The sequence below is a fragment of the Eulemur rufifrons genome, chromosome 29, assembly GCF_041146395.1.
Source record: "Eulemur rufifrons isolate Redbay chromosome 29, OSU_ERuf_1, whole genome shotgun sequence".
Lineage (NCBI taxonomy): Eukaryota > Metazoa > Chordata > Mammalia > Primates > Lemuridae > Eulemur > Eulemur rufifrons.
Window position 1 is genome coordinate 2,109,758 of NC_091011.1, and position 15,283 is coordinate 2,125,040.

A 15,283-nucleotide genomic window follows, 5' to 3' on the forward strand; every position below is an offset into this window, starting at 1 on the left:
GGTGTCTGTGGGGACTGGTTCCAGGACCCTCCTCGGATACCGAAGTCCACAGATGCTCGAGTCCCTGATACATTGTGAAATGGCACAGGTTTTGCGTGTGCTCTAAGCACAGCCCATACACTTTAAGTCCCTTCTAGATTACCTATAATCCCTAACACAGCACCAACACCACATAGTCGTTGTTCTACTGTATTGTTTAGGGGAAAATGGCAAGGAAAAAGAAGTCTGTGTATGTTCAGCAAGGATGTAATATTTTTTTCCAGATAGTTTTGATCCTCGGTTGACTGACCCATGGCTGTGAAATCACAGATACAGAGGCCCTACCCTCAACGCTTCTTAAAACTCAACTATGCTCACACCACTCTCCTTGACTTAAAGCCAGTCCTGCCCCTAAGGCTGTCCCTCCCCTCTGGCCTCTCGTCCTCCTGCTCCCTGTCTGCCCCGGGCCCAACACCCTCCCCTCCACTTCCCCAGTCCGTGCCTGCCGCCCAGGCCTGGGGCTGACATGCAGGGAGGGCCCAGCCGGGTCTCGGCGCAAACCCTCTGGGTGTTGAAGCTTGGTGAAGCTGCTGGAGCCCCTGCCTTGGGGCAGTTGTCAGCCTGTACTTAAATATTTGTGTGATTTAAACAATGTCCTTCTCCACCAAGCTCTGTGAGGCAAGGCCTGCATTCTCAGCGCCAGCGCGCCCCAGGGCACAGCTGGCTGGCAGCTCTGCATCCCACTGGACAGGCGTCCGCGTGGCCTCAGCTCCTCCCTCCCCCACGCACGGCTGTCACCTCGGCTGTCACCTCGGCAGTGTGGTGAGCTCCCAGGGAGCTGTCATTCCAGCACAGATCTAAGCACATAACCGCCTTAAAACTGCCAGGGTTGAACTACATTGAAATCATGCAAAGTCAAAGATTCAAAGGAAATCAGAGTGCATGCCACTTTCATTAAAAAGCAAACAAACAGAAAACTATAGCTTTAAATGTTTGCTGCAGAGTGCTCAGGCTCTCTAGTTTCAAGTAGAGTGCACAGTTTTCCTTTTATGTTATAAATATAATATCGGCACACTAAAGAGCACAGTAGGTGTGTAATATCTGGAACTCGGTAGCACGGAAGGCGTCCCTGCATCTCAGAAAAGCGCTTGTTTGTGAAAAGTCAGAACTGCACGGGGCCAGCAAGTGCGTTTTGTCTGAGGTCATATTGTCAGGACAGGAAACCAAGGCCCAGGGGGGTGAGTGGCCAACCTGAGGCCACACTTGTCAGTGCCAGGATGGGGCCCACATCGGTCCCCTAAGTGAGGCCTGGACTGGCCTCTCTCTCTTTCTCTCTGGAGCCACCCCGGGGGGGCTGACGGCTGCAGGTCCTGCCAGAAAAGCAGCGCCTGGTCCCTGTCGTGTGCTGGGGCCACGGCGCTCCAGGGAGCTGTGGCGGAGATGAGGTGCGCGCAGCGTGGTCTGGTTTGCATCCTCTTTGTTGCCCGTCCTGCACTTAAACTGAGCGTCTATGGAAAAATCAACAGCCATGTGATTTCCAGAAAAGCACAAATCATGTCTCTCCCCCACACCTGGGAAGCTGTACAACCATAACACCAAAGAAATCCTCTGGCTGTTCCTATGTTCCCAAGATCTGGTTGAGATTTGGATACATATTGTATTCATTTGAGCGGGAAGAAAGTCCGTGAGCGGAGCAGCTGATGCAGCCCATCTGCTGTGGGGCCGCAGAGAGCTGAGCTGGAACCCGGACTGGGAGGGAGCAGGGGTGTGGGTGCCGGGCCACACAGAGCCTGGAGCCCTGCCAGGCCCCTCCTGCCAAAATCTGGCAGACCCACTGGGTCATCGCCTCCTCCCACCCCCAGGCACCATGGACAATGTTGCGTCTTGTGTGCTGTTCTGTGTATGCAAAAGTTAAAGTGAGCTTTGTTCTTAGCTGTTTATCTTGGAAACCGTGAAGGCGCGCGGTGACCTACAGCAGTGTGCGTGGTGCTCCACATCTCAGTCTGCCTGGACCGTGCAGACTGCAGACTGCGGCCCGAGCTCACTGGAGCCCCTACCCACCGTGGGGGTGTCCCTGAGGCTCTGGTGACCTTGAAAGCCTGCGGGTATTTTGTCCAAATTGTAGCTGTGACTTTTGGTTCTTTCCTTCTTGCTTGTTTCCCTTATCTGTGAACTATTTTACATTATGAATTGGGGAAAAGGATTCCACTGGATTTTAAACTCCTCAAGGAAAGGATGAAGCTTTGCTGGTGGGCCTGCCACTCACCTCTTGCTGTGCGGGACCTCCCCCCGCCGCCCCCCAGCCAAGTTTCGTGGAAGACAATTTTTCCATGGACGGGGGTGAGGGGTCGGGAGTGTGGCGGGTGAAGGGCTGGAGCTCTGCTGCCCCGTCCCTAACAGGCCACTGACTGGTACCCGTCCTCAGCCTGGGGGCTGGGGACCACAGTCTTAGAATATTTCCAAACCATCTGCACTCCGCATGATAAATATTGTTGAAATTCACATTTCAACATTGTTTTGTGTCATTTGTTACAATGTCTTGAATGAGCAAAAAATGAATTAAGGAGGCAAATTCTGCACAACAGTTTTCTTTATAATAGTACAGGTGAGGGGGCTCGAGGTTGTGAGCGAAAAGGCTTCATGAATCATTTGCCTACCTGAACTTCTTGTGCTTGTTAGCAGGGCTTGATGTTGATTTATAAACCATCAACATGGGAGAAATTTTGCCTGACGAGCATATCGTCAGCATGTGGGAGTTCTGGGCACTGTACTAATACAGTGTCTTTCATTTAGAAGTGTACCAGTATGGGACTTCCCTCTCCGATGAAAGGCGGGAAAGCTGCCCAGAGAAAATTAAACTGTAGAGTGTTTTGCCACTGAAAAATTGATTGTGTCTAAATACATTTTTTAAAAGGCCTATGTTTTTTGTTTTCTTTTTTAAATCTGGCTTTTGTCTTTGTTGGCTGTAAGATCAACTAAATTCTCCAGATTTTTGAGGCAATAAATGCAGCCATTTTCCCTTTTGTTGGTCCTGTCTCCCCAGCCGACTGCCGGGCCCACCTCCCCTGTCACGGGCTCCGTCCTGGCACGAGGCAGAGCGCAGGCATTTCCGAAACTCACAGTGAGCCCGGCCAGGGCTGCGGTGGCCTCTGTCAGGCCCCAGCCAGCCTCTTCCCTGGAGGGTGCAGCCCACCCCGGCCAGGCCGTCCAGAGAAGGCAGCACGTGCAACAGAATTGAAAGTGACAACGTAACAGTTATCTTACGGGACATTCCCAGGACTTATTCCCTAACGCAGCAATTGGCAGCCACTGGAGAATCACACTTGAATTATTTGCGGCAAAAGTACAGAAGTTTACTTTCTATACAATAATGATGTCCACTGTACACAAAACAGGTTGTTTACACGGCAGGCATCATTATTCCAGCACCTTTCAACAAAGCCATTTAGAAGATGAGACAATTTGGGGGAGGAAATCAAATGTGAGCTTCAGGGTCAGAAATAACGGCGGGCTTGACCTCCACCCCAGCCAGGAGGGGAGCTCAGCGGGTGTCTTTATGCCTCCTTTGCTTTGCCCCAAAATGCCGAACGCAATACCTGTGCTACGGGCTCGCCGCAGCACCCGCAGGGCAGGTGGGTGAAGCGGCAGGGCCAGCACTGCCGTGGCAGACGCCCAGCAACTGTGAGTGTCTGTCCTTTGGGGACAGATAATGGAATAGAAGAGGTGAGTCTTCCCTCCGGAAGAGGAGGGAATTATACCAAGTGTGGCCTGAGGACAAAGACAGAGCAAGTGACACTGAGAACGTGGGGACGAATGTGCCTAGAAGAGAGTGCCGCGCTGCCAGGCACGGGACAGGCGGCTGCGGGCGTCCAGGGCTGTGGACAGCTATAGAACAAAGCAGACTCACATCGAGAATTTCCTTGTTGGCTTTCGGGGATGTTGCTTCTCTCAATTCCTTGATGGCCACAGGGATTTTAACTTTCTCACCTTCTGGGATCCAGAGTCCCTGTGACAGACAGAGGGAAGACGTTACTGGGCGTGGGCTGCAGCTCTGCGCTCCGAGGGCAGCTGTGGACGGTCTTGACGTCTCAGCAGCTCTTCAGCGCCAGCAGCTCCACAAATCAGAGTAATTATTTAGATCAAAAAAATCTAAGCTTGTGCCAGTTATAAAATCAGTGTGGATCATTTCCTCCAGGATTCCAGGCCCAACTGAGATCAGACTTTATGCAAAGAGGGTCTGGAAGGAAACAAATTAAGAGGAGCCTGTTTGGACCTGGGCTTTACCCTGAGGCTGTCACACGGTGACAGACAGAGAGCCCTCCTGCTGCCTTCACCTGTCCTGTCCCCTGCCCTGGGTCACACTCCCTCTACAAGGTCAGTGACATCCTCCTTAGAAATGCCTCCAGTCTGTGTATAGGTCCCACAGGGTCAGTTCTTTGTCGCTGTGTTATAAAAGACTTCCTCTCTCACTTGGGAAAAACATTGGAATTTCCCAAATCCTCAGCGAAGCAAAGAGCAGATGATGATGAAAACGCATCCCCGGGACTCACCTTGTACACGGTGCCAAACGCACCAGAGCCCAGAACCTTGATCTTCTTGAACTCGGTTTCCTTTAAGATCCTCAAGAGAGCCTGGTTGGGAGCTTCTCCGCTGGGCGTGAGAGGCTCCACAAGCTGTGGGCGACAGGGAGGCAGAGCGGAGTGGCTCAGAGCCCAGCTGGGGGAGGGGCGGCAGCAGGAGCAGCCGCAGACCCGCCCAGCTCAGGACTCAGTGCAGAGCACTCACTGCGCCTGTTCCTAAGGACAGACGTGCCCGTTCCCTAAAGAACTTCATAAAAGACAGCAGAAACTGAGGCTTCCTGACACAGGTGCTCTTTACAGAGCACCTACACTTCAACAAATGCAATTTCTATTTCTGTTTCCATGCCAACTAGCTGGATTGAAAAACTCTGGTGAGGACAATTTTTTTGCAGAGACCATTCTGGTGTCCATCGGGGCCCACTGCACACAGCCCCTACGCTCATGGGTGCCGGGTCCCTCCTCTCAGCACAGCGCTGCGCACGGACGGTGAAGGTGGCACCAACCGCAGACAGAGCTCACGGGAACAGCCATTGGGTGGGCAATGGAATTTTCCAAAGCAGTATCTTCTTATCCCCGCGGCAGCGCCTTCCCAGGGACTGCAGCACCTTCACCAGCTCCCCGCTCCTCCCCGAGAGCCACCCGCCTGCAGGCACACAGCGCTGTGGGCGCCTTGTGGGACTTGGCCCAGAAACATTTCCATTTGACTGGATGGATGTACCAAAATGTAACTAATTGGGTATAATCAGACACTCAGAGAATTTCTGGTTTTTCCATCATAACAAATAATGCATACTATTGCGATTACCTATCTCAAACACACTAGTGCAAATGGCACGTTCTCAAGGCAGTGAGGGCTCCTGAGGGGCTGCCCTGCGCACACCACGCTCACCTCTCTCTCCTGCAGCAGCCGGCGCAGCGTGCGCTTCCGGACGATGTGGCGCCTCCGCAGGAACAGCCCGATCCCCAGCGCCACCACCACCACCAAGAGGAGGCCGCCCACGATCCCAGTGGCAATGGACGGGATCTTGGGCCTGCAGGGAGGTGGACGGACAAGGAGAGTGAGCTTTGTGGACACTCTACAGCATCAGCATTCTACACATTCCCGCGTGTTGGGCGCACCGACACCACTGCGATCCTCAGGGGCGGGACACCTGCAGCTTCCACAGGGAGAGAAGGAAGCCGACTGGACTTCTAGGGCCAAGGTGCCAGCTTTGTCAAGCTCCCTGGCCCCAACGCCACCCCCAACCACCTAGTCTGCATGCTTAAAATGGAGGTTCCATCTGGACCTTTCCATATGATGATTAGTTTTCAATCTGGTGATTAAGAAAATATGTAATTCAAAAAATAATCCTGAATTCAATGCTGTTTTTTATATGGATTTATATTGTGTTCATTCCAAGGGCATGTCCATACAATTGGAGAACAGCAGTCTGTGCACGTGAGCCAGGCAGTCTCCCCGCCAGGCTGGGAAGGGACCTTGCGGTGACGCTGACACTCCTCGAGGGGCCCCTAGTTTTCAAGGTGGGACCGGCAGCTGTAGGAGGTGCTCTGAGAATGAGCTTGAAGGAGGTTATAAAGTGATAGGATTTAGGCATTAAAAGCACCGTTGTCACAATGAGTGAAGTCTGCACACAGCCTCAGACCACAGGGTGCATTCACGTCCCCTCCCGCGGAGGTCATGTCTGATTTCAGAGAGGAAAAGCTCAGAAGTCAGGCTGTCAAGCTCACTGGGGAAAGGACCATCTGAATTCATAATTCTGAATTTGGAGTCCATAGAAAGTTATTATTCTTAAGTATCCCATTTGAGCTGCTGGCAGATGGATTCGTATTTTCTGGTAGAAATGTCAATGAGTATCAAAGATGAATAGCAGTGTCGTTTGCACATAAAATAGGTGCCGAAGTCCTTACAAACTTCTCTTGAGTGGGCCAAACGTATTTCATGAAAATGATAGTTTATAATAGTTTTTTTTAGAGAGTGCAAAAGTCATCTGTGTTATACAAAATCTACAATTAGTGCAGTTTGAATAAATGAGTTTTTACTATTTTGAGGGACAACTGGAAGATAAAAGGAATAATTTGTGACAGAGAATGTGTTTTATAGAGTGCCACAGTAGTAGGGTGAATGAGAAGAGAAGAAAAATTAAAAAGAGTAAAGATAACAAGGAATGGGCATGACCAGTGTCAGGGCGGGTATGTGACGGGAACCTCACTACTGGGATTCCTTAGACTGTGGCACGAAGACAGGGAAGTTTTGCCGGGCGTCCTTGCAGGTGCATGAAGAGCAGGCGCATGACAGGAGACCTGGCTCTGAGAAATTGCCTTACTTCTCCTCAATGTGTCACCAGGTGGCAGGAGGACCTGCCACCACGCCAGCGCTGGGCAGGACAGCACGCTGAAGCTGAGGAATTGTGGGTAGGGGACACTGCCAGGAATGGCACAGGTGCCTGGAAGTTTGGCTGGTGTCCAGGGACGTCAGAAACAGCAAACAGGCGTTTTGTGTGTCAGTCCGATTTCCCGGCAGGCGCCGCGACCGACAGCGCCACTCTTTCCTGTGAGTCTCGCGGGGTCCCCGTGGTGCGTTTCTCAGGCCGGCGTCTCAAGTGAGAGAAGCCCACCTGCGTGGCTGGGCAACGCGCGGGGAAAAGGCAGTAAGGACAGATGATCCCCCAAGCTGGACCTCTGTCATCAAACAGAAAGGCCACTCCAACACAGGTCTGTGACGGGAACAACTGGGCAAGTGGGGAAAAAGGAGAGGAGCTAGAAGAGAAGGACCTGGCAACATCGGAGTGACCAAAGAGGTCAGGGACAGGCTACCTAGGAAGAGAAGCAGCGGGGCCTCGAGCCCCAGTGCCACATGCCCTGCGCCCGGCCACCGAGGAGCACGTTGGCAGGAGGAGGTGGAACCAGGGGGCAGGGTCTGCCAGGGCCTTCTGCTGGGCCTGGGCTGGCCCAGAGACATAAGACTGGACCAGCGTGGAGGACAGGCAGATGTGCACAGAGGCGGTGGCTTTGCCCACGGCACTCGGTCGTGTGTGATGGAGTCAGAGGCACAGAGCTGTACATACTCACCCGCCGTTTGGACAGCCTTGAAGACCTGGCCCATCACATCTGTGGGAATTGAGAAAGAAAGACTCATTTTTCTCATTCTACTTCTTCTACTTCATTTTTTTCTTGGAAACTTTTTATTAAATCATAAGGCAATGTGCATTAAACTATTCTTAGATCATCAAAATCACCACGCATCTCAGTGCTGGAGTGGTGATTAGAAATTTATTTATTATGCATTTATTCATTTATTCCTTCACTCAGCAAATATTTCTGAGTGTCTATGTTCAGGGTTAGAGCATAGACAGGGATGGTTCTAGCATTGAACACAGCAGCCAGTTCATAACTGAAATGCCTTCTCATACTGTTTCTGACATGGGAGTAGCTGTCTCCAGCTGGCCGAGTGTCAGTGTGGACCAGGTGTAGAGGAAGCTGTGTTTGGACACAGCCACTGGGCCACACTGATCACAGAGAGGCTGGCAGCGTGGAGCAATTGCAGGTTTGGGAACATGGAAGAGGCCAGTCCTGAGGACAATGACCAGGTTTCCTGAGGGTGGGCGAGCAGGAAGGAAGCCTGACACAGGAAGGGGTCCCCAGTGGGAGTGGAAGGAAGGACATCGACAGGAGACATGTGCAGGAGAAGCAGAAAGAGAGGGGGAGTGCATGGGTGACAGTCTCAGTGACAGGAGGTGGCCGTGACGATTTGGAGCCCGAAGGCCAGGTGCAGGAGCCATGTCCTTCCCCTCTGCTTAGTGGCAACGTCTCCTGTGTGGAAGACAGGACCCATCCTCAGTGTGGCCCTGAGCAGCTGGCTCCCGTTCTAGTGGGACAGCCACCATCACTACGTCACTTACAGGATGACAATTTAAACAGGAGAAATAAGCCAGCTAGAGACTCACATTTCACAGCCTGGGGAAAGACGCATAGCTACATTTCAGTGTGTGAGGAAGACTGGGCGTCTGGTACGGCACTGTCGCCTGGTCCTCAACATTTTCCTTCTCTGCACCCCGGGTCTCAGCAGACAGCTCTGCTCTCTGCCCTCTGCCCTCCTGGCCTGAGCGCCTGGGGTGTCCCTCTTCTGCCGGTGGCAGACAGCACCCGGAGCACACAGGTAGCCTTCTTACTTCCCGCTCTCGTCCCTCCTACGAACACCGAGGTAGTCCAACACAAAAGCATTCACTAATGAAGGGACCACGGATAAAACGAGTCCCCAGGGCTGGCTGTCTCCCGCACCTGTAGAATGCAGTGTGATGGGCATGCTACATATGAAGATGTGCGGATTGAAACGGGAAATTTTGGACAAGAGGCAGAGTTTTATGCAGCCCCTGCAAGCGCTGCTGGAAAGCTGCAGGGATTGCTAAAGGAAGCTGAGACCGACAGACTTGGAGGGAAAGGCAGGCAGTTTATACTGGAAGACAGGCTGGACGAGGCAGGGACAGGACAGGGCTTCAGGAGGGCGAGGTAGGTCTCAAAAGAGTGGGAGGCCCTGGGAACCCTGAGAGGCCTTTCCTCGCCTGCTTTTGCAGAAACGACTGCTGGATGTGAAACCAAAGAGGCCATTTCGTGTTACTTCATTCCGTCAGGAAAATTATTTTCTGCCTCCAATTCAATTTATTCTTTTTATAAGGAATTTATACATAATTGCAACTACAGTAGAAACTAAATTTTGTTAGCTATTAATGAGAACAGGCAAATTTTCATACTATTTAGTTTAACTTATCTGGATAAAAATTTCAAAGCAACTTTCTGCTCACCATTTACTATGAAATTGTGGTTTCATTTAAAAAGGGGTATGCCTGCTGTGTCCTGCCCGTTTCCTGGCGCCACCCTGCAGGGTTGGGAGATGTGGCTTTTGGGATTCAGCAGGTGCCTGCGCTGCGGTCTGGACTTTGACACCACTGGATCACGGGTCGTGTTGGTTACTGAACCCCTTTACATGTCTCTCTAACAATAAAAATGGGAAAGCAATAGAGCCTGCCTGAGAAACGAGAGAGGCGATGTAGTCAACAATGTTGTGCAGAGCATAAATACACAATAAATGTTCTCTTATTTTCCCTTATTCTCCTCAACATTTCTCCCTATTTTAAAAATTAAATCCATTTCTATCATGTGATTTCTATATAGTTAATGGCTTTGGGAGTAGATACAGGTAGCAATAACAAGATTATATAAAACTATCTGCTCTTCTTCCAAAAAAGGCTCAGAATCAGGAAACTAATCATATATACAAAAAGAAAAATATTAATAAAATTCTATATGTCAAATGCATAGCACCAAGATTTTATTTGAAACAAAGGAAGAGACCAAAATTGTGGAAGAAAATGCAATTTTAGAGGTAGACTTAAGTCAGACAATAGAGATTTATTATTACCTGGGAAAAAATAGATATCAGAACAAATAACTGCTAACATTGTGAGTAAATCTCCTCTTTCTATATTTGGCAATCTGTTTCTTATACAAGGTAAATGTATGGAAAATGCTACGGCCCAGAGACTTTCTGCACCCCTCTAAGTCCAAAGACATGTGCTCAAGACACAGAGATATATATATACATGTTCATTTCCCAAAGACAGAAAAAGGGGAAAGATACAACATTTATTCTGTACAGATACTAGAATTCTGTTTTAGAGCATCTGCTCCAAAACTGCTCATAAAAAATAGATTAAGTGAAGAGCTAGTCAAAACACAGTTTATACCACACTTCATTAAGCTTACAAATTGGCCAACACAACCTGCATGCTGATATACCCAGAGGGGAAAAAATCTTGAATTGCTACCAAAGCAGTATTTGGTAAAATTCAAAATCCATTTCAGATTTTCAAAAATGGTTAAGAACTATTTTAAAAAATAGATGAGTATTTCCTCAACAAGATAATTCATATCTCAAACTAACAGCAAACATTGCTGTTCATATTGAGACATTACAGTCATTCCCACCACTGTCAGACATAAAACTCTGATGTCCATTGCCATCGCATCTGATGTTATTCTGGAAACAATAAAATATTATTCTGGCCCTTATAACACAAAATGATACTTTTGGAAAAGAGATTAAGATATCACCACTGGAGATGATATGACTGTCTTCCTAGAAAATTCATTAATCATTATAACATCACAATCACAATCCCTGTCACCACCACCATCAGTGCTGTCACTGTTCCAGTGCTCACCCTGTCCCAGGTACCACTTTAAGTACATTATATGTATTATTAATAACTCATGATCACAAACATCCTGTGAGCTATGCAGCATTATTATCCCAATTTATAGGTGAAGAAGGTGAGGCACAGAGAAGGGAAGATAGGTGCCCAAGGCCACACAACTACCATGAGACAGACCCAGAGAAAGAAAGTGTAACAGCTCCAAATAAGGTTGAGGATCCTGAGAAATACAAGGAAATGTGAGCTAGTATATATGAACTTCAGCTCTTCTTTCCAATTCTCCTTCTGATTCTTGAGTCCAGTTTATTGCCAAATTTATTATTCCAGTAAATAAGAAACAATCAGAGCACTTCTGCTAATTCCAGTTAAAATAGTTTAAATTCAAGTAGTAACAGCATAACAATCAGCTTAAAAAGACGTATCTTTAAGCAACATTCCAGGTAGAAAAGCACACCATGCTCATGGGTCGGCAGAATCAACATTGTTAAAATGTCTATACACCCAAAGTGATCTACAGATTCAATGCAATCCCTATTAAAATATCAATGCCATTTTACACAGATCTAGAAAAAATAATTCTATGTTTCGTATGGAACCAGAGAAGATCCCATATAGCAAAAGCAATCTTAAGCAAAAAGATCAAATTGGGAGGCATCGATTTACCAGACCTCAAGCTATACTACAAGGTTATTGTAACTAAAACAGCTTGGTATTGGCACAAGAACAGAGACATAGAGCAATGGAACAGAACTGAGAACCCAGATATAAAACCATCCTCATATAGCCATCTAATCTTTGACAAAGCAGACAAAAATATACACTGGGGAAAAGAATCCTTATTCAATAAATGGTGCTGGGAAAACTGGATAGCCACAAGTAGAAGTCTGAAACTGGATCTGCACCTTTGACCTCTCACAAAAATCAACTCACAGTGGATAACAGACTTAAACCTAAGGCATGAAACTATAAGAATTCTAGAAGAAAATGGTGGAAAAACTTACAGACATTGGCCTAGGCAGAGCATTTATGAATAAGATCCCAAAGGCAATCACAGCAACAAGAAAACTAAATAAATGGGACCTGAGCAAATTAAAAAGCTTCTGCACAGCCAAGGAAACTATCACAAGAGCAGACAACCTACAGAATGGGAGAAAATATTTGCATGTTACACATCAGATAAAGGACTGATAACTAGAATCTATATAGAACTCAGGAAAATCAGCAAGAAAAAATCAAATAACCCTACCAAAAAGGGGGCAAAGGACATGAACAGAAACTTTTCAAAAGAAGATAGACTAATGGCCAAAAAACATATAAAAAAATGCTCAACATCTCTAATCATCAGGGAAATGCAAATCAAAACCACAATGAGATATCACTTAACTTCAGTGAGAATGGCCTTTATCACAAAGTCCCAAAACAGTAAATGTTGGTGTGGATGCGGAGAGACAGGAACACTCATACACTGCTGGTGGGACTGCAAACTAGTACAACCTCTGTGGAAAGTAATATGGAGATAGCTCAAAGAGCTACAAGTAGAACTACCATTTGATCCAGCAATCCCATTACTGGGCATCTACCCAAAAGAACAAAAGATATTCTGTAATAAAGACATCTGCACTAGAATATTTACAGTAGCACAATTCATAATTGCAAAGATGTGGGAACAACCTAAGTGCTCATCAATTCATGAGTGGATTAATAAAATGTGGCATATGTATACCATGGAGTTCTACTCAGCCACAAAAAGCAATGGTGATCCAGCACCTCTTGTATTATCCTGGGTAGAGCTGGAGCCCATTCTACTAAGTGAAGTATCCCAAGAATGGAAAAACAAGCACCACATGTACTCACATCAAATCGGTATTAACTGATTAAAACTTACATGCACATATAGTAGTAACATTCACTGGGTATGGGGCAGGTGGGAGGGGGAGGAGGTGATGGGTATATTCACACCTAATGGGTGTGGTGTGCACCATGTGGGGGATGGACACACTTGAAGCTCTGACTTGGGTGGGGCAAAGGCCATATATGCAAGCTAAGCATTTGTACCCCCGTAATATGCTGAAATTAAAAAAAAGCAACATTCTAGGCAATGTTACTTCTTATTCATGGCAAAACAAACAAACAAAAATGAATCCCCATACTAACTCTAGTAATCTGGAGAGATCTGTAAAAACGTCAGGAGAGGGGCTGGGTGGCATCTGCCAGGACATGTGTTGTCACTGCTCCCTCACTGCCCTCTTGTTTAGACATGCAGCATCGCAGAACAGAGCCTGGGCGTGAGACCCTCGAGCACAGCAGAGAGAGTTCCCTGCCAGCTTCGAGGTCTGCCCATGAGCATGTCTCTGCTGCCGCCATGGCCATGGGGTCAAAGCACCCTAAGTAAATGACTCACATACAAACCTCTGTAATGTATTGCCTGAAAATTCTGAGACCTTTTCAATCTACAAATTTGCAAGAGAGGAAACATTCTGTTCTCTTGTGGTTTCCCTTCCAGGCGGCAGAGCCCCACTCACCCGTAGGTGCAGTTTGGATGGCACAGGCGGCACACGCGGCTGGCATCTGCGTACTTCCAGACCAGGGTGCTGTTCTCCCCCATGACGCCCGCCGGGCAGGTCCTGACACAGTGAGGGCCATCGATGTAGTGGGCACACTGGATGCAGTGGTCTGGTCCCTGCACCAAAGTGGAGAAGAACTTTTATGTATATCTCTTTCTTTTCTCTTTATTTTTTTCAAAATGGAAGTTTACTTAAAATATTTAGTGTGAAAAAGAAAAAAAAAAACAAATGACAGAGAAATTCTTAAAATGGAAAACAAGTTCTTCTGTGATTGCACTTGCTAGAGATGGCCGCCGTTAATCGCTTGGTGGAGAGTCTTCCTGACTTTACATGCACGTCTCAATACATACAGACATAAAACAAGCTATTCTTTATTGCATTTTGCTTAAACTGCTGTGGGCATCTTTCCTTGTCAAAACCATCTTGATTGGCCTCCATGCATATTTATATCTTTATTGGGCAGATTTTGTTTCTTGCAAATGATGTTGGAAGTTACAAGGAAGCTCTGAAGGAAGCCAGCTCGCCCAGGCAAACTCGAGAAAACCAACATCAGTGTTTCTCCAGGGAAAAGAGGAGGCCAGTGTGAGTGCAGGCGGGTGTGCAGTGGACCACGTCACTCACCATGTCTGATTCTGTCTGTGAAACGCGGGATGCCCTTGCCAAACTCACAGAGCGAAAGCGTGGGGTTGCTCGGGCTGTGTGCCCCGCACTTTAGAAGGGCCTGAAATCAAACCCTTGGCCAAGTTCTCCAATGTTAGTGTGCTCAGAGCCGGCACAGCTGGTGACTAAGTCAGTGCCACTGATTGTTTTAACAATAGGAATTTAACCCAACACCACACAGACCCACAAACCAGTGGTTTATTTGTGACCGGCCTTGTCGGCAGCCTAGACCTCAAAACGCAGTCCTGATCTGCACAGAACTTCTGACAAACATTTTCAATTAGTAGATTTAGAAATGGATGTTGGAGCTCAAATTCAAACAGAGCTTCATATGTAAACAGCATCAGGACGTTGGGTGTGAGAGACACCTGAATTCTCGCTTACATTCTTTGTAAGATTGCTACTGAGCAGGGAGATATGAAACTGTGACTTTTAAAATGTATTGCTAGGAGTTTCTTTAAAAATTCCTCAACTAATTATGAACTAATGTTAAACACGAATTTGAGGACATTTGAATAAAGTGATACAGCAATGACGACAGACATTAGGAATGGTGGGAACCTGCTGTGTCAGAATAACTGTTAAGTTTGGGGATTTAATAAGTCAAAATAAGTCGAATTTTTGATAAGTCCAAATCGGCTTAGAGGAGTGTGGAGGTGCAGAGCGGGAAAGGCGAAGGCCCTTCCCAGGCGGACGCGGGAACGTCGCCAGACACAGCCGCTCCCGCCCCTCTCGGGAAGCGGCTCCACGCGGCCCCTTCCAGCTCCAGGACGACCCGGCCGCATTGCTCTGCTTTTGTGAAGACTTTTCCCCGCGCGGAGTGGGGGTGCGTGACACTAAGGGGCTGCTCACCCGTCCCGTGCAGGTGACGTTCATGGCCTGGGGCAGGCACTCCGCGTGGCACTGGACGCACTCGGAACCGTCCACAAACTCCCTCGGCTCGCTGCCAGAAGCAAGAAGGAAGCATCAGTACCGTCCCCGAGACGCCACACGCAGGTGCCACGACTCTCGGGGAGCCAACCCGCTCTCTCAGAAATTCAAGGTAATTTGAGGTAAACGCCAAAGGGTCGGGACTCTAGGACTATACTGTATTACAACAAACTGATTTTATTGACTGAATCCTTGGTCATCTTCTCCGTGAGTAAACACAGAAACTTCATTTATAATCAAACTATCTTCCCTGCATTTTTAAAGGAAAATTTTTTGTATATTTGGTAAGCAAGACAAAGGATGAAAAAAAAAAAAAAGTCCTTAGGAGGTGCCCCTTGCCTCTGATACCAGATTCATGGAC

At 47.9% G+C, this 15,283-nt stretch overlaps 1 protein-coding gene across 4 annotated transcripts in view; it reads right to left on the minus strand.

The window, feature by feature from the left end:
* Positions 1 to 15,283, minus strand: part of EGFR (epidermal growth factor receptor) — a 187,203-nt gene that overhangs the window by 27,180 nt on the left and 144,740 nt on the right. For all 4 annotated transcript variants that reach the window (XM_069461923.1, XM_069461922.1, XM_069461921.1 and 1 more), the window contains 6 exons: positions 14,845 to 14,935; positions 13,291 to 13,448; positions 7,629 to 7,667; positions 5,449 to 5,590; positions 4,530 to 4,652; positions 3,887 to 3,985 (listed from right to left, as the gene is read on the minus strand). In XM_069461923.1, coding sequence (XP_069318024.1) covers positions 3,887 to 3,985; positions 4,530 to 4,652; positions 5,449 to 5,590; positions 7,629 to 7,667; positions 13,291 to 13,448; positions 14,845 to 14,935 — 652 coding nt within the window. The remainder of the gene's footprint in view (positions 1 to 3,886; positions 3,986 to 4,529; positions 4,653 to 5,448; positions 5,591 to 7,628; positions 7,668 to 13,290; positions 13,449 to 14,844; positions 14,936 to 15,283) is intronic.